At 40.9% G+C, this 27610-nt stretch overlaps 2 protein-coding genes across 3 annotated transcripts in view; both read right to left on the bottom strand.

Moving 5' to 3' along the window:
* Nucleotides 1-6712: 6712 nt before the first annotated feature.
* On the bottom strand, nucleotides 6713-9061 carry LOC136373638 (acrosin-like). The gene is made up of 5 exons (XM_066338576.1): nucleotides 9000-9061; nucleotides 8483-8695; nucleotides 7916-8181; nucleotides 7528-7664; nucleotides 6713-7124 (listed from the first exon to the last, which is right to left on the bottom strand). Exons 1-5 carry the CDS (start codon nucleotides 9059-9061, stop codon nucleotides 6798-6800), a joined length of 1005 nt encoding a protein of 334 aa, XP_066194673.1. The 3' UTR covers nucleotides 6713-6797.
* Nucleotides 9062-12592: 3531 nt separating this feature from the next.
* Nucleotides 12593-27610, bottom strand: part of LNPEP (leucyl and cystinyl aminopeptidase) — a 51774-nt gene continuing 36756 nt past the window's right edge. For both annotated transcript variants that reach the window (XM_066339729.1, XM_066339730.1), the window contains exons 8-18: nucleotides 25726-25857; nucleotides 23689-23820; nucleotides 22414-22574; nucleotides 19814-19902; nucleotides 18924-19104; nucleotides 18168-18324; nucleotides 16600-16784; nucleotides 15734-15895; nucleotides 14771-14911; nucleotides 14202-14283; nucleotides 12593-13243 (exon numbers count right to left, since the gene is read on the bottom strand). In XM_066339729.1, the coding sequence (XP_066195826.1) occupies nucleotides 13112-13243; nucleotides 14202-14283; nucleotides 14771-14911; nucleotides 15734-15895; nucleotides 16600-16784; nucleotides 18168-18324; nucleotides 18924-19104; nucleotides 19814-19902; nucleotides 22414-22574; nucleotides 23689-23820; nucleotides 25726-25857 (1554 nt within the window). In that variant the 3' untranslated portion in view covers nucleotides 12593-13111. The remainder of the gene's footprint in view (nucleotides 13244-14201; nucleotides 14284-14770; nucleotides 14912-15733; nucleotides 15896-16599; nucleotides 16785-18167; nucleotides 18325-18923; nucleotides 19105-19813; nucleotides 19903-22413; nucleotides 22575-23688; nucleotides 23821-25725; nucleotides 25858-27610) is intronic.

Raw genomic sequence — 27610 nt, 5'->3', positions numbered from 1 at the left:
TACAGGTACCAGAAGCGGGGGAAGGAGTGAGCTAAAAGGAATCCGATCAAATTCAGGAAGGACAAAAGGGATTATCACTTCTGCTTGGGCCTTGTCAGACCACAAATGGCTCCTGCATCCAGGTTCTGATCCACAAGTCAAGATGGAAATTGGCAAAACAGGACAAATTCAGGAAAGGCCGCTATGAGAGTGAGGCTCTGCCTGTGATAGGTGAGGCTGTGAGTCCAGGATTAATTCACTCTGGAGCAGAGACAGCTGTAAGGCATCTGAAAACACCTTGAGGCAGTAAGACGGGATCAAGGGGCTGAGGCCACGCCCTTCACAGAGGTGCCTGGCAGGAGAAAAGAGAAAGTGGCATCAGCTGAAGCTAGAGAGGCTTGGGCTGGAGAGAAGGAAAAAGCTAGGACAATGTGGTGGAGTAAGGGCCCAGAGAGGTTTTGCATCCTTTAACTGGTAAAGCCCCAGGCAACGTGGTCTGACCGATGAACGACTGTGCTTTGAGCAGTAGGCTGAAGGCGAGATCTTGTGAGGCGACTTCCAGCCTGAACGATTCCTCCTCGCGACTGATGAACTCATCGATGTTCCAGAGATTCATTGTACAGCCACCCCGAGTGTCTGAAGGATGGCGGACACAGCGCCACGGCGCCGGCCCCGTCCCGTTACCCGGGCGCGTGCCGGGGGCGGGGCCTGCGCAGCCCTCGCGCCGCGGCCGTTTGCGCTCGGTCGTCGGGCGGGGGCACGCGCCCCTGTGTGTCGCGACTGTCGCCGACTGAGAGCGACGGAGGAGCTGCCCCGGCCCGGCCGGCCTCGGGGTTGTGTTTCAGGCGCTCGAAGAGATTGTTTCTTTGTCCCACCTTGAACTGGCTGCCTTTTTGGAGGTGACTCTATTCGATGGCGATGCTGGGGTGTGCGCTGAGAGCTTTTCAGAGTCCTCACGTGCCTGAGAAGTGAAAGCATCTTTAGTTAAGTGCTTGTTTATTAAAGAAATATTTAAAAAAGATAAGTGAATCAAATCTATCCCGCATTCCGCTGCATGAGACCAAGTTCAGATGCTCATTTTCAGGGGAAAAATGCACATTGTACATTCATTCATTCATGCAGATGAAATGGTAGATTTTTAGGTTATGCATTTGATACTAAGAAGTATTTTGAGAACTGCCACTGAAGGCAAGCATTTTTGTTGAAAATTTAGGGAAATGGTTCGATGGAGTTACTAATTTTATGTTTTCTATGGAAAATGCAATTTATGAACATTTGGTTTGTACAAAGCATCTTCACATGTTCATACTTTATGGCATCTGACAAATTGTGAGTGTCCTTTGCTCTACCTGTGGCTGGTCCTTGTGTAGAAAACCATGAGTCCCATGTGCAGAGAGGGGTATGGGACGACATTATTCTGTTACAGCACCAAATGCAGTCTCTCCTTTTGGTCTTGAACACAAAGGAAAAGAAAGATGCTGGCTGTATCTCTTGCTGCTGCACGAGACCTGCCTAGTATGTAGGTACCTGAAATGCCATGTTTGTGTATGTGTTGAAGCTACTGTTTTACTTTCCTCTCCCTATTCTGATGCTTTCAATTAAGTTTCTAGGTGGGACATCCTCAGCTGGTGCAAACTTGTCACTATTGTTCTCTGTGTTGCAGCAGTTAGTCATCTTCCTCTTGGGTGTCTTTCCAGAAAGGTGCATACTCTGATGAATCCCCTACAAAGCTCCAGCCTGGACTAGGCTGTTTGGTTCATTGCTGGGTAGAGAGGAGCATGTATTTGCGCCAGTGTACACAGAGGTGGCAGAACTCCTTCTTTAGTGCAATAACTAAATAACAACATATCCTGCTGGTGTCTCTGGGAAGGGACCCTGAACAAAGGATCCCTCTTCAGGGATCCCTGGGCTTTCATATCCTCAGCCGCATCAAAGTCTGGGGGGTCTCAGTGTCTATTCCCCAGCCTGGAGCCACAGGTCCCTGTCCCCTTTCCTGAGCCCAGGGTTGGTAGCTCATGGCATCTTGCCTCAGGCTCCCATCCAGAACTCAACCTGCAGCTCCTATTTCAACAGCAACTTTCTCAACAGCCTGCTTCCCTAACAGACAGGTGCCAACCACAGTGGGTTACAGGTTAAAGAGGAAAGGCACCAGAAGGGGGAGAAAGCAGCAACCAGAGACTATGTGAGAGAAATAATGTATTTCCTTTTTCCAGTCTAAAAGTGTGCTGGAGCCCTGTTAGTTCTGCCAGTGAAATGGTTATTTGCATTGCTGGGTAGAATCCTGGGGCCAGCAGCCCTCCTCTTTTGCAACCACCAGGGCCCTCTGTGAGAGTGTTCCTAGTCCTGAAAAGGAGCAGTGGGACAGTGGCTGCTGCCCTTTATGGCTAGAGATTTTTGCTTTCTATACATTTTTCATATATTTGTTGATTTGTAGACTACAAATACATGGTTGTAGCTTCTAGTACTTTTCCTACCCTTTGCCCCTACCTTTTAGAACAGTAAGTTAACCTTCTGACACATTCCTGAATTATTGTTTTGTCTTGCTTTTTAGGCTAGCAAGGACACTGTATTTTCCACTAGAACTTAAGAGACGTAACAAGAGAGCCCCTGGAGCAACTCCAGTGTGGCAGAACCCAGGGGGAAATTACCTAACCAACTGCTCTTCTAATTGGACAATATTTGTTTAGATATGCTAATTTGTTAAACTTACAAAGATTGTAGAAATCTGATGCCAGGTGTGCCTATGACGATGGGGGGACCTGGAAGCTTCCAATGATGACTTGGGATTCTTTTACTATTCTAAGATTGTTGCAAGAGTTTTCTTTTGACATTAGGCAACATCGTGGGCAGAGGAACTTGCCACCACCACTTTCCCCTGCTCTTTCTGGGGCTGCACCTGCTCTGGACCAATCGGCACAGATGGCTGGAGGATGCGGAGGGCACAGAGGGCAGCTTCTGAGGTGCTGGGTTGGTCCTCCATGTCAGAGCCTGCAGGGCTGCTGGCAGGGGTTGGATGCCAGGTGGGAGTCCCTCCCTGGGAGCTGGTAGAGCTGGTGGAGTGGGAACTGGCCTCCTCAGCAGCATGGGAGCACAGCAGCCTCTGGGCCTCTGCACTGCATTGGCCCACAATGAAACTGACAGTGCTATCAACCAGCTGTTCTGTATATTCCTCCAGGAGAGGCTGCAGCATCTGGACCATGACCTCCCCTTTTTCAGGAATCAAGAGCTTCAGGCAAGCCCTGCCTTTAATTCAGATTTTTGGCAACAGTTTAAATTTAGGTGGCTCACATCCAAAATCACTCTGACCTGCAAGTTCTAAGGATGGCAGATTAGCTCTATTTATAAAATTATTTATTTACTGAACAGAAACAAGGCCTTAATCAGAGTCACTTACTACATTGTATAAACCAAAAAGTTAATCTAGTTGATTACATAAAACAGTACCAAATATTATTGTACCTATATTAAAGCTAGCAAAAGAAATACTATAGATTGGAAGTCAGATGTAATTTACCACGGAAATGATGATAATATATACCAAATCCTTTCACTCAGTCACAGAGAAGTAATCACAAATCAGCTGTTCCCACTTCAGAGGAAAATCCAACACATTTCCAGGGAATGTGCAGAAGATTTCCTGCTTTGTGAAAATTTGGTGTCGTTTTTATAGTTTCAAAGGTGAGGTGTCTGGCAGTCAGAAATTCCAGCTTGTCTTTCCAGATATCACTACCACATCAAGATGTTTGTTGCCAGCTGGGAGTGTTACTCCCATGGTGCGAAAATAACTCACTACAAGACAGATTGTAATGTTTGCATTTTTTCATCAATTAGCAAGAAACAGGTAAGGGGCAAGATGCTCTGTTATTCCACCAGGTAAAAGCAACAGATAAGCTCTTTCTGGGGTGAGATGTCCTGCTACACCCATCTAGACCACAGAGGCACAGGGCATACTGTGCACAAAGCATACTGCTCTCACTGCCAGCCACTGTTGGAAAGAGCCGCGGGAGACGAGTCTCATACTATCATGGTCAACAAGTCTCATTTTATTGCTTCCAAAGTTGTCATACTTATACACACAGTAATTAGCTCATGCATATTGCAAAAATACAGCTCATTATTGGTTGTACTTTCTATGACGCATGTAGCTTTTGTGTTTAGCCTTGCTGTTGCAACTTCCTTCGTTTTATGTATCTTTCTGGATAGTATGTATTTTCAACATCCCTGTTGTTAACTAACATCCGTTCTCAAGGGTAATGTATACTTGCCACCAGTCATGTAGCTGATGGCTGCACTTTAACCAGCCTGATTTTATCGTGGCCCTTGCTATGCAGCCATTCCTCTGACAAACACTCCACAGTGGGTCAGCTGGTAATAAAGGGAGATCAGGTTGGTTTAAGCACAACCTGCCCCTCCTAAATCCCTGCTGGCTGTGTCTGATCCCTCAGCTGTCGTGTAGGTGCTGTGTTACCACACTCAAGATGACCTGTTGCATAGCCTTACTGGGTACCAAGGTCAGGCTGACAGACCTCTAGTTTCCCATGTGCTTCTTATGGATGAACATCACATAAGCCCAGTCATCTCATTACCCAGGACTGATGGTAAATTATGGAAAGCATCTTAGTGAGGTCTTCTGCCATCTCCTGCATCACCCTAGGTGGAATACTGTCTGGTCTCATAGAATTGTGAGCATCTAAGAGGATCAGCTGATCGCTAACTGCCTCCTCCTGGATAAAAGGAGAGGCTATTCTGTTCCCTGTCCCCATCTACCAGTTCAGGAGGCCAGTTGTCCTGAGGAGAGCCTGTCTTATTTTTGAAAACTGAAGCAAAGAAGATATTAGGGACTTCAGCTTTTTCTTCATCTTTGGTAACTGTATTCCCTCCCTTATCCAATAAAGATTAGAGGTTCTTGCCCCTCTAAGATGCGTTAAGATCACCAAAAGACTTTGCCCACCATGACAAACTCACCGAAGAGGCAACTGCTCATCTGCAATGACTGAAGCTCCCCCTCCCTGAACATGCCTCTGTGAAACTTGGGCTGTGAGTTAACCCACCTGAGAGGAACGTGAGGTAAGATTGTTTGGATGTTATCTCAGATTAGCAGGAGGAAAACATAGATAGTGGAGTAGCACTGACTCTGGACAGAAAAAATCCACACAGAAAGCCAAGAATGCCACTCTGTTGAAAATCAACTCTGAGTGGGTAACTGTAGCCAATGAGCATTAATTCCTTTGTTTGGTAAAATGTATAAATAGTGAAAAGTTTTGAACACCTTGGGGAACCACACCAGCAAGGAGACCAGAGTGAAGAAAAGATGCAACAGCATGCTTTCTGGATCCAAGTGCAGTGATAGCTTTCTGCTTAAACTGTCCCGCTCTTTCTCTCCCTCTGGCCCTCCTCTCTTTCCTATTTCTATCTCTGTACTTCATGTTTACTGTTAAATAAAATCCATACTATTGACTTTGGCACATGGTGTTGTCTGCACCTTAATTTAGGTAGAGGAATGTGTCAGCAATCAGATAATAAAAGATGTGCTGATCCAACAGACTGCTGCTGTGAGAAGGTGAGATGTGCAACTGATCCTTGGCCCAGGGATTGGACCTGGAGAAGGCAGATACAGCTCTTATCTTCCCTGGAGTGTTTATGCACTGGTCTTACATCCCACTCCCATGTGGAAGGGAACAACCAGGCTTTGTAGATGTTCACAGATGAAAAAGAATGGTAAAAAGCAAAAGGGTCAAAAAAAACCTCAGGAATTTTTATTAACAAACTACACACTCAGCATGGCAATTAGTATGTTTTGCCACTAGCTTCTAATAATAAGACAAAAGACTAAAAGAAAAGAGGGAAGAAGAACAGAAAGAGAAATCAAGTAGGAGAGGAAAGAAGATTACAGTCTTGGGTCCAGCACTGATCCAGCCAACAGTCGTCCAGGGTCCTGAGAGAATGCTACCCAGCCTCTGTGGTGGTACATTTTTGTAGGTAAATTTTCCCCATTCTGGGATTAGATTCCTCACTCTTCATACAAATGAGTTAGCATGTGCACCCCAGAATTCTAGACTTTTCTGGAAATGGGCTGGGGGGCTTTGGGAGTTTTTTGGTGGTTTTGATTCTCCATCTATTGGTCTTGCTTGCTCCTTTACTCCACTCCTGCACTTAAGCTGTTCTTTATCTTGTGTGGTAACTATAGACTGGAACAGGAAATTCATCTCCACAATGGTGCTGCCTTACCTTCAATACAGCTCCCCTTTCCAGGCACATGCTGTTGTAACTCATTTGCTTGATGGTTGTTGGTGTTTCAGGCATAGCAGTGCATTAACTCTTTACTGCTTAGGTTTCTACATTGGTCAAAAAACTCAGTTACCATTTGATACAGACAAAAATCATCCTTAGGGCACAGAGAATGAAGGGCTGCACATTCTTAATGACAGGGCAACATCTGCACCCTTTTTTTCCTTTCTCTCGTTTTCCTAGTGTTGTGTTTCTTGCACTTGTTGTTTTTTAAGATGCCAAATGCTACTTTTCAGCTGCAGATGTTTTAATATCTGTGGTGAAGGTATTGATCTAAATAGAAGGGAGTGTGAAACCAAATTCTTCCTAGATGAGGATGAAGGGACCCATGAGTTCAGGGCAATGATCAAGCCAGTAGGATTTTATTGAATTTGGATGCGGAGTATTCTCAGAGCAGAAAATACAGATCCCCCTTTCTTTGCTTGCAATTTAAAATTTAATTCAGTTTCATGAAATTCAAATTAATATAACTCAGAAGGAAAGGGTTGGGGTCTACTACAGCCTGAACTGCAGATGGTCCATTTTGCTGTTCAAAAAATTTTTCCCTTTAGGTACAGCAAGATCTCCTTCAGCAGATTAAAGAATTGGATCAGCTTTGTGCGTGGAACTGGACAGGGTTGTGTTGGTCTTGGAGGCAGCGTCTGAAGGGGAGTTGGGGTGTAGGCTGGCGCTGGAGTAACCGCTGGTACTGGCCTTATTCCCATCGTAGTCCGGATCCAGTTGTAGTAGTACTGAGTGGAGCTGGAGACTGCAGGCCGTTTAGGTCTAGCACAGCCTACTCCCCAGCTGGTCACACCAATTTGCCAGAAGAAGCCAGCACGCTTGTCTTGGCAGACAAGAGGCCCCCCGCTGTCACCCTGGAGCAGAGCAGAGAGAATTAAGGTGCCTTTGTGTGCCCCTGTCAGCAGTTAGAGTTGACTCCTTTACTCTCCCAACCCCTGCCAGAAGAACTGGACTCCTGGCTGAGCAAGGCTCTGCTCGAGTGCTGGAACCTGCAGAACCTCAACACCCTTGCGAGCAGGTTGGGGACCTGTAAGGTAGGGCTTTCTGTCTCCCCTGTGGTTGGATGTTTCAGGGTTAGCATCTGGACCTCACAGATCAAGGACCTATGGATTGGAAAGGGGGCAGAAGCTCCAGCAGCAGTACAGAGCTGGGGCTGGGAGAGCGACTTGCCAGGGAAAGCACACACTGGACTGTGCTTGGGTGGTGTGATGGGGCTGCCTACACTGCTGGAGGCTGGGGGACTCAGCATGCTCCTACCTGGCAGGTGCCAACACCGCCCTGGCCAGCACACACGTGGAAGTCGTAGATGTACCCCTGCAGCCACTCGCTACTGTTGCAGAGCTGGTTAGGGACGACTTGCACCTTGGCCTGCTGCAGGATATCTCTACCTGAAGCTGTGAGCAGAGAAAAGAATGAACTCTCAGCAGCTCCTTGCCCATGTGTTGGTCTTTCCCTACAGCCTGGTTGCCCCATGAGAGGTGTTGGTAGTGCTTTGTCACTGCTGTCTGGCACTGGGCAGCAGGCCAGGCCCATCTCTCCAGAAGCATATGTCCCACAGCTTAACTCTGCTGCCAGGACGCCCCAGCCATCTCTCCCTGGTGGGCCAAGCTTGCCCTTAGGGCACAGATCCTTTATGAGAACTCACATTTCACAATTCTGTCACCCCAGCCAGCAACGTAACAGTTTTTCAGCTCCGACACTTTCACTGCAGGACCAGGCAGGCAGGCAGTCTGAATGGTGGAGCTGCACTGGACTGGCCGGTCCAATTCCAGCAAGGCAACGTCGTTATACTCAAGGACAGGGGTATATTTTTCATGAATGATCAGCCTCTTAATCCGACGCACTTCCACACCAGGGCCTGACTGGCCCAATGAGGTGGCCCCAAGCACGATGGCCCACTCGCTGATGGGACTGGAAGGCAGATGGGGAGAAGGGTGAGGGAAGTAGAATCATGTGCTGTGACAGCCCAGCCCTTCCTTGACTTCTGCTTCCTGAGGCAGAGAGAAAAACAGCACTACACAGAGTGAAAGGAGACTTGAGATAGGTTAAGCTGGAGGCTGCTAGGAAGCAGTGGCATGTGCCCAGTCTTCTCCCTGAGCAGTCTCTCAGCTGGGCCCTGCAATGTCCTGGCACTAGGAACATGCAAGGAAATGGGAGAGGAATAGCATGCATTGGTGCTGTGGGGATATCCCTGTGCCCAGGTCCTCCTTACTTCGTGATGTTGACAAAGCAGTGGGCAGCTGTGAGTAGCCACTTTGCGCTGATGAGGGTCCCTCCACAGACGTGCACAGATACTGGTGGTTTCCAGACACAGCGGATACTGGCAATCCCAGCCCAGGCCCCAGACCCTGGCATGACATCTGTGCCACCCACAACGCGTGATGAGCTCAAGGTAGTACCCATGGGCCGGAGTCCACAGGTCTGTCTGTAAGCAGAAAGTCATTACTGTCCCTTGAGAAGGCCTGCTGCTCTACTGAAGGTCAGCCAGCTTCCCTCCCCACAAGCCTTTGGTTGCAAAGCCAGCAGGGCCAGAGAACCACCTGGGGTGTGCATGTTTGCCTGTTTCTGCTTTAGCCCCGTAGACAACTGGTGCAAGCAACCTAGGCATTGGTGATAAACTGAGACACCCACCAGTTAGGAAATTGGTATGGCCACAGGTGGCAAGTGGGCACCCACATGGAACCCCCTAAGCCTTTGCCTCGGCCCCCTGAGAGCCTGGGGCTACTTACCCACAGGCTCCATGCGCAGGCCCGCAAAGAGCCAGGAGGATGAAGACACACAACAAAATCATAGCTGTCAGAGATGCAAGTCAGCTGCAAGGAGAGAGGGCTTGACACCTCCAGGGCAGCTGCCAACGCAATGCCCACAGAATTTGTATTGCCACAGTGCTCTTGGCCCTGGGGCTGATGTCACAGAGGGACTGGTTCCATGTTCCAGACATGGTGCTGGCCTCTGGAGGCAGGGGGGAAGGGCAATGTAGAGGCCTAAAACAAAAGGTCTGGATGGGAAGGTACCTTAAGGATTGACTAGTTTCAAACCACAACCATGCAAACAGATGCCTTCCACTGCACCAGGTTGCTCAGAGTCCCATCCCAAGCTGGCCTCAAATGGTAAAAGGAATGGAGAATCCACACCTTCTCTGGGCAACCTGTGCCAGTACTGTGCTAATGATACAAGATTTTGCTTGACATCCAAAACTTCTTTAGAATTTGCAGTAACAATTAAAAGCAACACACATTCTGATTTTTAAAAACAATTTGTGGCATCGCAGGACTACTACTGTAACAATCCACATCACTCACTAATCTCCTTGGGTCTATATGGGCACTGCATAAGGTCTTCCGCAGGCAGGTCCATGTGGCTAGTTGCTCTGAGGGAAAGTGGCATTGTTTAGCAAGACTACATTTTTCCAGACTTTTTTTTTTAAGTCAGTTTTAGTGCATGATTTAGCTAAACACACCTTCCTTAAAGGGATCCTGCCTTTAAAAATGGAAGTGTGGGAGAAAAAAGCAAGTCTATCCTTATGCAGAGGTGAAACAGATGTTTCTCCTCCATGGCTCTGGGCAAGCCTGCACAGACCTAAGGGTAAGGGCCTAGCCCAATAATAATCGCTGAACTGATGCACCCCTGATGCCCACTTTAAATGTGAGCATGAAAGCCACAGTAACAGGATGGAGTTTTGTCTTATATCCCCAGAAACGCCACCACAGTGGGTACAGTTCATCCTCAGGACCAAGTAGGATGACCAAAACATCCCTCCTGACTTGTTCTCTGAGCTGGATGAGATCTGTATGGAAGAGTCTGGAGATGCTGAGTGCAAAGAAATGGCAAGGTAAATCCCTGCTGCTGGCTGCAATGCGAAAGAAGTGCCCATGCTGGCAGTACCCTCAGGCTCTGCCTCCTGCTCTCTACAACACCTTCTGCAGCTGCTGATGAAAGTAGCCTTCTCCTCTTGCAACCCCAGAGCTTTAGCAATGGAGTTGGAGATGTGGAGCTGAAGAGGAGATGAAAGACAGTATCAAGCAAAGGATCATGCCCTGTGTGGCTACTCTGTCATCCTTGCATAGCCTCTGAGCTGAAGAGCTGCACCACAAATGAAAGGATGCTGCTGGACAACTGTGCCAACAGCGTCGAAGACACTGAAGGTAATGAGAGAGCCACATCCCTCTGGGAGTGGCCAAGCTTGGTTTGTCACACGGCCCTTCACTCCCAAATCAAACCTGCCCCAAAGACGCATCCTTTTTCAGAAGTCCCATTGTTTCTTTAAATTCTGTAGTCATCCCTCTAGTATTGCTAAGGCTAGCTCATTAGGTCAGTCCCTAAGGCATCCAAGGAAACATTTGTTTACCACACTTCAGCCTATTAGTCTGCATTTTGTACAGCCCCCAATACTTAGTGTCCTACAGCTGGCAGTCTCATTTACAAAGTACTACTTATTTATACAAAGAATTCCATAATCCTGCATTACCTGGGTTAGTTTGAACAGTTCAAGTTTTTGTCCTGCACCTATGGCTAAGCTTAACTAGCCATAATAGCTAGCCATACTCACACCAGCGACATCCATCATCTTCTGGCTCCCAAGCTGAAGTGGCAGTCCTCACCTTCCCTTGGAGGCTTTCTCACAGTCCTCCTAACACTGGATTTCTGCTCCTTGTCTTGCACTGACACTTCACCCTTTTCCTGACCCTCACCCTGCCCTAAGCCCACATCCAACATGAGCCTTGCCAGCTAAGGCTGTCTACCTTGCACTATGTCTTAGCCATTTCAGTCTCATCAATTCCCAAGACACTCAAAAAAAGGAGAATTGTATTCATGCATTTCTCATGGAAGGAGGAGTTGACTCCAGTACAACTTATTAATAGGGCTGGAGACTCCCTAACAGAAAAACAATTTTAAAACCTCTACTACTGAGATAACCAAAGTATGCATATGTAACAAATGGTAAAATGAAAAAAAACTTCCCAACTTTCCAGATTTTCTACGTACACTTTCTTGTCTAAAACTCAGCTCCACGTTATTGCTTCATAGTTGTTACTAAAGCATTTTAATAGAATAGTAAAATTTTGAAATTCCAAAAGGAGGAAGATGGGATCCTCTTCCACAGTTTTGATTTTCGATTTTTTAAAGACTCAATACTGTGGCCAGGGATGAAATAAAACATGTGTGAGGGGACAGCACGGATAGAAAGTGGAAGTTTACAACCGACTTCTCATTTAATTTAAGAAGTGACTAGGAGGAAAATTATGACATATATATGTGTATATACACACACATACATCCACACACACAGATACTCAAAGATGGAACAGTATTCCTGTAGAATTTCAAAGATTTAAAATAAAGAAGGAATGAAAGTAATAACACATGACAGTATAAAAACTCCAAGAATATACTTAATTGCAATTTTCCTTCCATAACTTAACAAGAGTTCAAAATCTCCTTGCATGAATCCACAAAAGATACACTGGTAGTAAAATGAAAAGAAAAAAGTATGTTTCTTCTTGCATGGTTTGTGTGTATATATATATATATATATATATATATATATACACACATATATATATATATATATATACACACATATATATATATATACACACACACACACGCACCTATATATATCTATATATACACACTATACTTCCAAATATGGCTTTTTTTCACCACTTCAGAAAGACACAGATTGCACTGCAGGTATTTAATCTTTACATCGTTGCACATTAGGGTTTTAGCTCCTACTCTTCAAAAGACTTCGAGGATTTGTCACACAAGATTTTTTACAACAGTACTAAAGCCAATAATTAAAATCTAAATTAGAAGCTGTCCTGAAATTAATGCCATAAAGAGTGAGCAATGATGACAAATTACACTGTGATTTGCAAATTATCAGGCAATGAAAGACCAGAAGTTTACAAAATTAAGTGACTGATTGATCTATCAACTGCAAACCCTCTGCAACAAGTGGTGAAATTTAAAGTCAATAGTCAAAAGGGCACAGATCAGTATAACAGGTGAACCAACCTGAAATAATACAATTTTGTGCTGTTGGTCAGAGACTAATACATCACAATCAGTTAAAGTTTGACGATTAATGATGAGATTCTCAAAACTATCTGATAAACTCAGAGTAGAAATTCCAAAGTCACACCAGTGTTTCTGGAAATCCCATCTCTAAAACACCTGGTTTTGCTATCTGTTTCTTCTTTTCCATACTACTATCCAGCCACTTTTATATATCAAATTATATATTATTAGCATAAGATTTAATTTTTTATGCATAATTCCTAAAGAACACCATGAAAATAAAAACTCCAAACTTAAATAGAATTGGAATTGTATTTATTTTGCCTCTTGAACTTTATAACATTCACTATTACTTACATATCTGAAATATAATTCTCTTTCACAACAGCTTCTGCATCTACAAATGTGGAAACTGCATACAGTTTTGCATTAAGGAAAAAATCTACTGCTCAATGAGCAGTCTGCGAAGAAGTAACAGTTCGCGGTAACTCTTTCTTACCTGTCAGTATTAACGCGCTGCCAAGAAACTATAACAACTCCAAAAGAAAGGGCGTGAGTTTCACATATAAAATTATATTTAATCATTTGTGCAGATGTTTGGTCTATAGATGAAAACAGTTTCAGGGTAAATACTTACATATTGCTCAAAATGCTTCAAGGAAAATAAAAATTTATCTGAGACATGCCCTGAGCTATCTAGATTCCTTAATAGTGCAATGTTGCAGTGATGCCTGGTTTCACCCTGGCTTTTGCAAATGAAACACAATAACTGCTCACAGAGCTCCTAAATGGCTGAAACAGCACAGTATTATATGTACTACAGCAGTTCTTGTAGCTTTGCCAAGTTTCTATCCATCCACTGGATATTGAGCTGAATTGTGTCAATTGCCTCTTTTACGCAATGCAGTTGAGAACTCTCCTCTGATTTTGAATCAAAAAATGACCTGACCTGTATAACAAGAATAAAGAAAGAAAAAGACAATCTTAATTAAAATCAACACTAGCCAGATAAATAGGCTCAGCAGCAAAGGTTATACACGTTACAGGAAATCTACTTTTGAGAATTGTTTGTATCTATGCAGTAAGCAAACTTCTCAAAGGAGTTCCAAAAATGCAAGGAAAGTATTTTTCATGGACTCAGCAGCACAAACTCTTTGGTTTCAATATATCATTTCACCAATAAACAGATATTTATTTACCATATCACAAAACCAACAGAGAATATGCGGAGTTCTGGAAAAGGAGTGCTATTCTGTGACAAAGAATTGCTTGTTGCAAGCAACCTGCTTCAGCCTTCTGGAACAGTCCTCACATCCAATCATCATTATAACTGTCAATGCTAACATTTAAAATACTATCCATCAAACCATTAACACCTATCTCTACCAAATTATCTGAATGAAAACACTGGATTAAACCATAAACAATTCTTGACACATTAACTTCAAGGCCTTGTAGGGAAGACAACAGAGTTTTCTAAAAGCTATTAAACAACTCTGGGCTGATACTCAACTTCCACAATAACTCTTTGGGATGGCTGATGGAAAAAACCTGCATAAAACAATATTTATGGCACATAAATATTTCAGAGATACAGAATGCATAGCTTGTTTACAAAATCTACCCAAAATTACATAAAGCTCAAATAATTATTTTGTGAGACAGTGTGTTCCAGTGCACAGGAAAACACAACAGCATAAACCAGTAACTGGGTTCAACTCTACAACGCAACTCTGTCACAGACTCAGTATATAATCTCCCAGTATCTATGCATATACTTGTCATGTGTGACATAGTGAAAGCAACTGATATATATATATTCGCAACAGGGTGTCAAGGATATAAATAACATGTGAAAATGTGTTTTCTTCATCCTTCAAGGAAACGAAAACAGCACTGGCACCAACCTCAAGCAGATGTGCCTCTGTTGCAAACTGAGAAGTTGACCAGCTAATGATACTCTGGATAGTATATGAGCCTAGGTGAAACCTGAAAGACAAACAAATATTTTCAGCTAGCAGACACTTTAAGACGCAGTTTTGGTGTATGTATGCATTCTTTTCTACTATTTCTACTTTTTTGTTTAGTAGTTGGAAAATACTAGTTACTTGGTTTTAGGAACGCTGTGACAATTCAGAAAAAATAAACGCTAAATTAATTCCCTAGGTGTCCTTTTGAATCCATTTGATCCACATAAATATCTTGCAACTGAACCAATCATCTCAGAGACAGCAACCTTGCAAGAGAAACTAAGATCAAGATTGTTTATAATTACTCTGAGGCTCTAGGATGATTGTTGAGACTTCAAATTTTATGTAGCAAGTTATATTTGTAGATTTTGATTACAAAACATTATTTAGAATTTTAATATGAATCTGCTAATATGAATGCTACTATTTATTGTCTTGTTTGAAAGAAACAACCAGGTGCTTTTGCCACTGTGAGTTTGAAGTTCTAGTTACATCAAAAGCCTTACTTTCGTGTAAGCTTTTCCCAGTTCTCTTTGACGAAGTCCCAGGCCAGTAAATATCCAGGCAAACTCTGGCTAACAGTTGCTATGATATGTGAAAGCTCCTGTGACCTGATGATTTCTCCTTCAAGACTGTTCTGCATTAGCCTAGGAGATAAAGCATGTAGAAAGAGACGGGAAAAAAACATCTATTCATATGTTCACATGGGTTTCCTGAAAGTCCTCAATTATTTGCAAAAGGTGATATAATACATCAAGCAAGAAACTTCTGGCATCTGGAAGAAATCAACAGTACATTTTATTACAGCAACTGTATTTACTTAGCTTTAATTTCCAGAAATAAGAGTGACTTTAGTTCTAATCCAAGTACCTGAATTTTCCCTGGTGTTGGAAAAGATGAAGTAAATTCTAATAACTTGTAAAGAAAAACAATACATTGAAGACGTAAGAGGGGGAAGCTAAAGACTAAATTAGCAGGACAAGCTTGTGTTCTCCATGTAGACCCTATTTTTATACTGCAAAGAGGAACATAATGCGAAGTCAAATTTTCACCCAAAGAAAGAAATAGGAAAAAAAAAACAAGCAAAAAATATACCTCAACTAGTTATTATTTTAATTATAAAAATACATCAGTCTTTTAAGGTTCTATAGAACAGCCCGCAATTTTGTTACCTGCAGTGCAAAATCTGGAAGTTTGTGTTACCAGTAGTGCAAAGCCTGTACATTCAATTGTTTTCTCTTTATGCATACCCAGAATTTGGTTTTTTGTGCTTCTCTGTTACATAAGTTATTTTTAAGTGAAAAATATCAGGTTCTTTGTGTGTATGGAAGCCTGTGCAAAATATTTGGATAGATTTTCTTCAGCAATCAGAAATTTTTTCAACAATAAAAAAAAGGCAATGCACTTTTCCAAGAAGATTTTATCACTTGTTATTTACACAGCATACAACTCTTTTGGATCATTCATACCAAATCAACTTTCTGGCATCTTCTGTGCTGGCCAAGGCTTCAATCATTTTGCTTTTCTTTGCTTCAGAAACTGAAGAGAAGTACATCTTCAGGAGGAATTCCCAGCCATCATTAGACTTGGCTCCAACTGCAAATATGGCTTTTGTTACATCACTAGGCAGACTGCAAGGAAAAACAAAAGCAACAAAACAAATAAATATCAATAATAAATATAGGGGGAACAAAAATGCTCACCTGAGAAAAAAAGAAAGCAGTCACAAAATTAAAATATTAACTTGAAGGAGATTCCTCTCTTTGAAGCAATGGGATTCTGTACCAATTGTTAAGATTTGGCATGACTGAATTAATGCCAATCTAAAATTTTCAGTCACTAAGAAAAAACAAATCACTCAGTCAGGTGAAAACAAAGTAAATTATACACAAAATTAAGAATTTTCTATGGCTCAAAATGCATATGAATTCACAGCAGAATGAATTCTGTGTGATAAAAGGATGTGCTTTGGCTTTGCCACTAAGTAATCTTTCAGCGTGCAGCTTAGGTAATGCAGATGAAAGAAAATTTATGGCTGGTTTTGCGGTTAATGAGACTGGAGACAAAGTCTAGCACAGTCATCCTCTATTATGAAACAGCAATTACTTCTACATGTGGAAGAGTTAAAGACAGATTCACATTATTCTTTAATATAAGTCAGTGGTGGTGGTGTGGGGTTTTTTTTGTTGTTTGGTTTTTTTTGTTTGTTTTGGGTTTTGTTTGTTTGTTTTTCTGATTGTTCTGTTTGTTGTTGGGGTGTTTTCCCCAAACACAATGGTGGCAATGTAACAGGAAAACACGTGTAAAAGAAGTGGAAGCTCAGTTTTTGTGGTACCTTATTGTTCCATTTGACTTCATCCATGTCTCAAACATCTCAGCAGCAGTTGTTCTACAGTTTTTTATATCATGGGTGCAGGCGAAAGCCAGCAGTGTTGACCGGAGCTCTCGTTCAGACACGGTCCCATCATCTGTCCAGTGCTGTTGATCAATTTTGTCTCCAAGCAAGTGCTCTATCCTATGCTAAAGGAGGAAGAAGTTACTAGCAATAGCTAATTCCTCCTAAGAGGATTTTCTATATATAAAATTAATTTAAAGTAAAGAAAAAAAAGTTGAGTTTTTGAACTGTGGAAGCTAAACACAGTAGTTTTTCATCTATTTATTCCAACTTCCATGTGCTATTTCTTAACTGTACGAGTAAATATCAGATACCACATAAATCTGAAAGATCAGCCAGGTACATCTTAAACTGCACATGGAAACTGAAGACTACTCTTTGAGCCACAGCTCAGACTTGCTTGTAATCAGCTTACAATCTCAGGGTACTACAACTTCTGTATGTTTAACTGCTTTTAACTTCACCAAGTCACAATAAACACACCTTCATTTAGCACAAAGAAACAACTTCTTTATGTCTATAGGCTGAACACCTTCAGTTTTGTAGTTCTTTAGCTTGCCAAAACCGCAGCTGGATGCCACATCTCAGCTGAAACTTCTGAACTTAAATAAAACTGCACAGACACTGCATTACAAACCAAAGCTTGGGCTGTTTTACAGCAGATACAAACAACTTTGGGTAAATTAAAATAGTGCTTTTTTTTTCCTTATGTTTCCTTAAGCACTCACTAATTATCCCTATCTAGTGTAAAGAAAAATCATCTGGTATTTTACCTAATCATTTAATAATTTTTTTATAGATTAAATCCCTTAATGATGTTTTACATTGTAAAGCAGCAATGGTCATTTCAAACCAGTAAATGAATATGGAGAACAAGCTCCATAATAAGAAGGTAAATAGAGAAGTATGTCTTAATAAGACATATGCTTATCAAGAACTGAACCTACAATACTGATTTCATTGTGAAGTCTGTAGAGCTGTATTGTATCAGTCTATTACACAACTGGAAAAGGACAATGACAACCATCCTTGTGTTTCTATTTCTACACGAAACAGTTCTATGTTCTTCTCTTGCCTCTCTACAAAGCAATTATCTATAATCTCTAGCCACTCTAACTTTTGAAAATAACTTTTCTGTACAGGGAAAGTACATGGAATCTATTTAATTAAATATCTGTACTAAATTGACCTCTATGGGCACCTTAAGGTAGTCCCAGACACCGTGGTGTTCCCACTGCACCACACTCCATACAAAATATTTTGGTGTACATGGGTATGGTATGGAAACAACGTAAGGAGAGGGGAACAAACTGGTCCAAAAAAATGTAGCAATTTGGGAAGAGATCATTAGAAAAAGCTGTCAGGACTGACAACTCTCTAGAATCCCCATCCAACTTAGTGAAATTAATTAATATGTTCAGCAGCCAACATGTAAAAAGAGAATGTAACTATAAAGAACATTATAGCTAGTTATTTTAAATCATCATTTATGAAAAACTAAGACATACCATAACTCGTGCTGCCAGTTGTTGTTCACCCTTTTTGTCTAAAAGGTTGTATATAAGACTCAGCTGGAACAAAGCTTCAGTAAGTGGTGCAGTGCTGTTCTCTTTGTTGAGGTAATCAATCAACTCAAAGGCCTTTTCCAGAGACTCTCTTCCTAGACTAGGGGTCAATGAACACAAACATTAAAATGGATTACAAAAAGCATTCCCTAAAACAAATCAGAAGTGATGCTTTCCATTACACTATCAGAGAGATAAGTGAATAGAGGGAGCGACATAAGAAACAATTTACATGTAGAAATTTTCATATTTTAACTTCACTAAGATTACAACACAGCAACAATAGCCACTAACATGCCTTCAATTAACAGAAATTGGCAATGAGTAAGTGTGGCAAGGATGCCTGAAAATATTTATCATAAATAAGAGTACTCAGATAGAATAGCAGCTTCCAAACAGACTGTCCATAATGTGCAGCCTCACCTGCTCTGACAGTGGTGGTGAAACATATGAGAGGGCACCAGTAAAAATTTAAGAGGGAAAAAAGTAAGCTTTAAGAGCTTACTTTTCTAAAGTGGAGCACCAAAGTACAGGAAAACAGTCTAGCAGGCAGATTATTGGACACTAAAGAAAACAGAGTCTTCCAATAATGGAAACTATCACGGGACTCTCTGTGATCCAAATAAATATATGATGCTATAAAGAAGAGGGAGATAACATCTAGAGCATAAGTGAACAGCTCAAACAAGGCAGTCTTACCGTGCAAGGTTGAAGATATTGTTGATCAAATTTGCTCTGTCTTTAGGACTCAGAGCAGTGTGGTTTTTTTTCAACAGATCAATCAGTGTTTTCCAGTCTTCAGCATAGTGTACTATGTAATAGCCATTCATGTCCACATTGAATTTTATCCATTCCACCTCTTCTGGAAGTTCAATGACAGCTAGTAGACAGACAGTATGTTATCAGCAGAAACAAACATTTAACAACTGTTTGCTCAAATCAAAGTCTATGAAGTAGACTAGTTCCAGAGAGACAGTAAATTCTTTCATGCCATTTCTCCCTATAATGAAGAGGGAAAAGCCAGAACGAAGGTTTCAAAAGACAGCTCAAAAATTCCAGGCTTTACTTCTTCATCCTTTTTCCTATATCTGATTGAATGAACATTGTCACAGTCTGCCCCAAGTTGCAGCAGTTAATTTTTCTCCTTTTGCCCAGTTGTTCTTTCAAACAGCCCTATCTGCTGTTCCAAATACAATATTTTCCTACACAATTAAATAAAATAAATATTTCAGTGGAAAGTTACTTCCTAACATTTCAGCAAACTGGCAGATCAACTTTCACGTAACTTGCTCTCTAAAGAACATGCAGTTTGAGAGACTTGTGTGTATGCACTGTGATGAAAAGCATAGGCTACAATAAATTTCAAACCTGTGCTTCTGTTCCAGTAGCTGTCATGTATTTATACACACAATGCTACAGGGAACCAACTCTGTGATGATGACAACACCAGCAGCGATTTGCTCTGGATCTCTGAAATTATTTTTTACCCTGTATGTCATCAGCTTCACACCTTACTCAAGGGTCTTCTCAGAAAAATCATATATCTGTAACACTTACATAATTTGCTACCAAAGCTTTTGGTCACGTACCTGACTTCTGATCCAGTAAATATGCATTAATACAATGTGTGAAGTTGCATCTATTTGTTATGTAAGTGAGAGGAATATGCCACAGGTAACTGCAAAGGAAAACAAATGTTTACTGACATGTTATATACGTATTTTCTCCCTTGAATGGTTTAAGTATTTTTGTATACTAAAAATACTAGAATCACTGAATGCTGTGTAAAATAATAAAGTATAAATATAATTTATATAATCAGAATATAATGAAAGAATGCACAGAAATGTGTACAGCATCCAAAGAAATTATTTTTTCTATCCCACCATGCTGAGAAACGCGTACATTTTATGAAAATATTGGGTTCAGAGACCTTTTAAGGTCATCTAGTTCAGATCCCCTGCAATAAGCAGGAGTATCTTCAACTACATCATGTTGCTCAGAGTCCCATTCAACCTGGCCCTGGATGTTTTCAGGGACAGGGCACTGACCGCCGCTTTGGGCCACCAGTGCCATGGTTTCACCACCCTTATCATAAAAATACTATTCCTTATATCTAGTCTAAATCTACCTCCTTTTATTTCAAAACCATTATTCCTTGCCCTATCACAACATGACCTGCTAAAAAGTCGGTCCCCATCTTTCCTTTAAGTACTTGAAAGAACAGAGTGAGGTCTCCCCAGAGCCTTTTGTTCTCCAGGCTGAACAGACCAAACTGTCTGTCTGTCTTTGTATAGGAGAGGTGTTCTGTCCATCTGACTGTTTTTGTGAACCTACTCTGGACTCACTCCAACAGGTCCATGCCCTTCCTGTGCTGGGAACACAGAGCTGGATGCAGGGTTCCAGGTCTCTACAGAGCAGTGGGGCAGAATCCCCTCTCTTGCCCTGCTGCCCAAGCTGCTTTGGATGCAGACCAAGATACAACTGGAATTCTGGGCTATGAATGCACACTGGTGGTCCAGTACCACCACTCCCTACAAGTACATCTTTGCATGGCTGCTCTAGATTTGTTCATCTCCCCAGCCTGTGTTGATACCAGAGGTTTGCCCTGACCAAGGGCCCACTGCTCTAGTTTGCCCAGATTTTTCTGGATGATATTCCTTCCCCCAGGCATACAAACTGCACCACTCAGCTTCGTGTCATCTACAAATTCTCTTCAGGGGCATTTCATACCACTGTGTACATCACCAATGAAGATCTTACACTGCACTAGTACCTGATGGGCCCCAGTTTTCCTAGTACTTCTTTCCCAGTTCCAACTTGTCCAAAATCATACCGACAGTAAATCTCTGCATCAGAAATTAATCCAGTATTATTTTTACCTGAGTCTCCAACACTTTTTCTGATCTTTCACAAGTTTTAACTAAAAAAAAGCACCTTTAAAAAAGTACCAGATTCTGATAGTTCTGATCCAAGTAACAGACTCGAATTCCGAAACATGGTATAGAAACCATAATTAATTGCATACCACAAACGCTTTCTTAAGTGAACTGCAAACTGGAAGGAGGAACTGCAAAATGCTAAGGAGGCTCATAATGAGGATAAGGACTTGGCTATTTAGAGAAATACACTTATCTGAGTGGGATGAAAGAAGCTGCACATATTAATCTGATTTTGACAGGGACCCCCTTCTATGTATGACTCACACAGAGTGCTCTTTTTCAAAGCCTTTTCATGCATGCCTCAAATTTACATCAACTAGAAACAGAAACTATGCAGCTTAAAATCTTTCTCTTCTTCCCTTACCTTTCAACCCCACACTGCTTTTCTTTCTCCGCATAACAAACATAAAACAGAGCCTTCTATATTCCTACATTTCAAGAGACAAATTTCTTTCACAGACCTAATTTTCTGCAGGATGATGCAATAGACTCAGCTCCTGTTGAAACTTCAAAAAAACTCAATAAAAGCAGCAAAATCTCAAGAGAAATCACACTTGCGTGTTTTTGATAAAAGACACTGTTGAGGGTCATAAAGTAAGTTCCATTAGCAGTAAACAGAACTTTAAAATTACCAACTGCCACATCTTTGCCTCTTCAGTAGTTTCTTTTAGGTTTTGGTACAATGTATATTGCCTCTGTTATATATTCAGTCATTTGTTGCCATGCAGTAGTGTCATCTTAAAATTTCCAAGCCAAGAAAGCATTGATTCTAGCTTCTCTACCTTCTTGTAGCAAAACCCAAGGCAGACACTGAATTTTGGAAGTAAGAAGCATAGGCTCTGAAGTAGGATACATGCATCTGTAACTTCTGCAACCTATCTTTCTTCAGTGTCTTGTTAAACAAAGAAAATTTTCTCAAATGTAAAGAAACCTTTACTTATGAGATCTGCCTTCTGGTACTGAAAACCAACTCAATGTCAAATTTAAAAGCCTCAGGAAAATGATGAATGTGAGAAATTCAGATTAGAAAAGGTGTCACCGATTTTTACCAGTTGCTTCACTGGAAAGGGACAAGGACCTTCAGGCAGATACTAGATGTGTGAATTTCTGTGCTGATTTCTCCATTCTCTACTACCTGTCTTCAAAGGAAACACTAAAAGGCCTGAATAAAAGTGAGAAAAATGTACAAGGTTTAAGACAGCAGCTTGCTATTAATGGATAAAAGGTATTATTAAGAAGGTAATAACCTTGCATCTGATGTCCAGTTTTCTGGTTCCACACGATACAAAAATTTCTCTTGTTGTACTGAAATAATCTTTCCCTTTCGGACAACAGTGACTACAGGAAATCCTTTATGAACAATCCAAGTTTTCATCATTTTTTTTACATCTAGTGTTCCATTGGTAATCTGTAAAAAAAAAAAATCATCACATATAAAGAAAATAGCAAATGGAGAATACTTAACTTTCTTCTTAAGTTACCAATTAAGTGGTAGCAAGTTTCCCTGCACTCTCTGGACATGGCCATGCAGCCAGTTTCTAACTCAGCAAAGAGTGCACCTGTCCAGGCCATCAGCTGCCAGCTTTCTCAGGAAAATGCCATGGGAGACAGTGTCAAAGGCTTAGCTGAAGGTCAGGCAGACACCCACAGCCTTTCCGTCATCCACCAGGTAGATCGCCTTGTCATGAAAGGAGACCAGGTTGGTCAGGCAGGACCTGTTCCTCCTCTATCTGTGCTGGTGTCAAACCATGACACTGGGCCTGATTCCCTGGTTGTGTGCTGTGTAAAGGTACTGAAGATGATCTGCTCTAGCACCTTCCCAGGCACTCAGTTCAGACTGATAGGCCTGTAGTTCCCTAGACCTTCAGTTGTTCCCCTGTCCTTCCTGCTGTCTCTCCACCCTCCTTTCCCTTGCCTCTCTGACTCCCACAGCCTTGCTGACTCTAGCACTTGCTCTCTTCTGCCCAAGCACTTGCTTTCTTAAGCCCTTCAAACTCATTTTAAAATTAGACACAGCCTTAAGCCTGCTTTATAATTTCAGAGTTGCCTGTACAGTCTGCTTTCCTAAAATTTCAACACACTTGTTAAAACAGAAGCTAACACAAATAGAGTTACACTACTAAAGAGTAACCCAAGACCTCTGTGAGACTGTAGCTATTCCTTGAAAGTAAATTTTATCCTCCATTTTATTACTTTCATTCTGGTTTCTGGTCCTAACACACTACCTGTGTAATTCTAGAGAGGATATATCCATACTGGATGGACATGCATGGTGTAACACACCCACTTCACAGTGCCTTTTTGGGATGATACTCAGTGTAGCTCTAGAAGCTTCAGTAATCTCCCTATCTATATGAGAGAATTTTGGAATAGGATGAGCAAAAAATTCAGAGTATTTACCTGCTTTCCACTATCCTATTTTTTTCATAAAAAAAGAAATAAAAACTTATGATAGGCTTAAAGAAGTGGAGAAAAAAAAAAAAAAGAAGGAAGAAGAGGAACAGTGTGTCAAAGATGGATACCTTATTCATGCTGTCCCACAGGTCATCACTCTGAGCAGTTCCATAGTTGTGATTATGCAAGTATACCTCAATGCCTGCTTGGAAAACATCCTTAGTGAGATAATGCTTCAACATCAAAAGAAGTGAAGCCCCCTTTATGGAGAAAAAAAAGAGAAATTAATCAGTATATTGAAGTTGCAGAACTTTTTTAAGCATATGCATATTATAGCTCTTTTACAGTACAGGAGTAAGTCAGAAGCTAGCAGATCTTATTCCAAATAATAGCCTTCAAATAACATTTACACTCAGTAGTCTTGGAAAAAATATTCTTTTACTATTTCATAAATTCCAAATACAGTTACAGAAAATTCTTCCCAGCTTCTTTGGAAAAAAGTATATAAAAGGCTCAAACTACATTACAAGATGTTTAAGTAGAATTTGACATTTTTTTCCAATTAACATAATTCGAAAAATATTCTGATATGTCTTCTTACTGATATGTCTCTATTGGCTGCCATTTTTCATTACCAATATTCATCTATATGGCACAGAATTGCACTTGTGAGTCAGTGTTTAACAGTCATACAATGTACAGTTACGTAAAAAACCTAAAAATACAGGAAAAAGATGAGATACACTTGGTAAGCTAGAACTGACTGGAGAAAAACAAGCACCTGTTGATGTGTTTAAACACAGCCATGTATTGTAAAGGAAAAAAAGCAGTAACTGCAAAGTCTATGTATGAAAAGGGCTGTGAATGTTTCTGCGTCAAAGACACCAATAAGTAAATTGCCTGAGGACTTGCATACTGTAGAACTAAACACAGATGAGCAGCCATAGATCAAGAACAGTTTAAAGGTGTACTTTATATTTCTGGTACTATTTCTAGGAAAGAAACAAGAAGTAAAGGAGAAGATTTTAAAGAGAAAATGCATTGTTCTTACACATTCCAAACTCAGGTTCTGGAATTTGAGTAACATCTTATCTGAAACTGAAGGCTGTCTGGTTATTCACTACTCATCAGGAATAGCCCTTACTACAGTTTTTAATAATATGGTCCCAATTTCTTCTCCTGTATGCATCCATACTTAACCTATGGCTCTGCTCCTTTGTTTTTCCTACTGTCATATCCTTCCATACACTCTGTTGTTGCAGGTGTATCTCGTCCCACCCACGGGTGTTAGATTTATTGACCATCTGCAAAACAGTCAGACTAAAAATAATATTGTAAAATTACTTCTGTTCCAGACAGTACAAGGTAGAGGTCACCTACAAATCTGTGTCAGCTGGCAGTCCACTAAAACAAATTATGTTTTCAAATGCAGTAACAGACAACCCTTTGCCTGTTAGGGACTACATTACATGTGTCTTCTCATGTGAATCACCAAGAACTCTACCTAAGCTATAGGGACAAGAGGAGTGGAATACAAAAACTTCATGCTTGAATGAAAAGATATGCAATGAAATCCTCTGAAACACAGAAAGCAGCCATGAAAACATTATTTCTGACAATGTGGAAAACCTCTTTTGGTCAGCTCTTAAAGGTGCAGGTTGGTACAATTCTATTCAAAACGTGCACATACTTAGTAGTAGTGACGAAGTAATAAAATGGTTCTCCGAATATAATGTTAAAAATTGACAGAAATTCCAATTCAGTTGCTTAGGGGACTTTTCCATTAAAATTACATAGAGTAGTTTCAATCGAGGACTGACAGAATTTGTATCTCAAAAGTTAGTTTGCTACAGACATGATTGTGCCAAATACAGAGCTTCCTGAAGCTCAACAAAAAGAGAATTAGTTGAGACAGCACCTCTGAAGCATGAAACAACAGCCACGCCTTTTGATAAAAGGAGAAAATCCAAATTCATTTGGCAACCAAGGTAACCTGAAAATCACAAATATCTGTTCTTGCAGTTGAGAAAAGAGAGTCCAAAATACAAGGAAGCACATCACTACTGTGGTTTGTCAAGCATGCACATTTAGTTGTGATTCCACATTCATATTTTCAATAGCTAATGTATCACTTTCCAAATATTTTGCAGTATTTTTACAGTTACCTTGATATAAGAAAGAGTATCAAACATTTCTTCAATTTGCTCTGAAGACTGAACAGCAGAAGAGACTGGATGTGAAGAATTCAAGGAATCCTTTATCATAGCCTTAAAAATTAAAGTAAGGAAATCTTCATCCTAGAAGAGAAACATTTTTAACTGTTTAGGAGGCTGAAACATACACATTAAGCAGAAAAGTAAAAGTTGTCTCTGCTTTTCTCCTCCATTGCTCTTGGCAGCAAAACAATTGTCAGGGTATCATTTATAAAAGATACTATTTCCCTGCCACATTTTAGCAGAGGAATCTCACTTTTGAGTTTGCATCATTATACAGACCCTTAAGTCCCTGTCTCAGGCAAGTGTGTCAATGGCATTAGACAAAAATGCGCCTTCTAAGTAAGCGTGTGTCAAATTTCCCATTTGGCTCACCATTGTTTTCAGTTCATTTACAGGAGGCATGGAATACAAAAATAGGAGTTTCATGTACTTTAAGCATGAAGTCTAGAGAAATTATTCACTACTGTCGTGTTTGGGAGAATGTAAATGGCATCTTATCTAGTGATTACCAAAGTCTCTTACTTCTTTTCTTCTAGAATGAGGATATTTGAGTTTCATATACTGGTACCAGAACAAGAGAACCCCAAACACTAAAAAAAAAGCTGATCATATCAGTATTTGTTAATTTCATTTTATCAAGGCAAGCAAACAGTTCTCTATACAGTAGACAGCTAAAAAAACAAAAAAAACCCCACCCAGTAACAACAACAACAAAGCAAACCCACAAAAACCCTCTGTGAAATACAATAAAAATAATTATTAATGTTTAAAATGTTACAGCTATTCTTCCTGAATGGAGAAGTTCTGGATGATGTCTTTTATTTTTACCAAAACACATTCTGGCACCATCAAACAAAGAAATTATATACTGGTCAAGGCAGCTTGTCAGACAGCTTTTGGAATGAAGTACACAGATGTTATATGTGTCTTTGTTAAAAAAGGACATTACTTTTGTGTCCCACCCTCAGCATGTATGCACCCAACAAGCAGAATGGCTATATACTTTTGGTGACAATCCAACTGAACAACCACGTTAGGCCAAATGGAGAAGTTTTGAAACATCCAGTCCTGTAGAAGAATTCTACTGGACCAGCTTAGGAAGAACTGGTTTCTTAATACTAAACTGTTTTTTTACACTCAAGTTTCTTAATATTAATAAGAGTTACTTTAGAACTCAAAACTCACACTTCTCCAGAATGCTGAGAAGAATACAATCTATAAAGCAGGAACCAGTACAACTGAGGTGTTTAATCCAATGACTAAGGCAAATCACCAAAACACTCCAAGAAGTTGATTTCAGGGCCCAGGGATGTCTTCTCCTTGGAGATATCTTTATCCAGAATGCAAAATTAGTCTCTCCATCACCCTGTACACTCAATTCCATTCATCTTTGTTTATCTGCCTGTCATTCTTAGTGACAAGAAAGTTTTATAGCAGCAGATGATATCCTTTCCTTAGAGAAGAGAGAGTAAATTTCAACCCATCATGTTTTCCAGTGTCTGGAAAGCTACATCATTCAGTATCTGAGTGAGTTTGTAAATAATAACTACATTATTACATCAGAAAAATTCTATCCTTCAGCCATATAGATGTCCCTGGGGGAACAGTGCTTTGTATTAAGTGTTAGTCAGTGCTACCAGAATCCTTTGTGGTGGACTATTTGATACTTTTATGCCAGGTCCGCTCACTTGTGAAACCCAAACAGATTCAGACACAAGCACGTACCATGATGATAGGATGACAGTTACGTCATGTAGGGAAAGAAAACAAAGAGCACTTGTAACTGAGAGAACAAAGAGAATTTAGTTAGAAAGAAAAGACTATTGTTGGGAGT

This window comes from Sylvia atricapilla, chromosome Z, assembly GCF_009819655.1.
Source record: "Sylvia atricapilla isolate bSylAtr1 chromosome Z, bSylAtr1.pri, whole genome shotgun sequence".
Taxonomy (NCBI): domain Eukaryota; kingdom Metazoa; phylum Chordata; class Aves; order Passeriformes; family Sylviidae; genus Sylvia; species Sylvia atricapilla.
The sequence above is the reverse complement of the archived record's forward strand: the minus strand, read 5'-3'. Positions and strand labels throughout refer to the sequence as shown.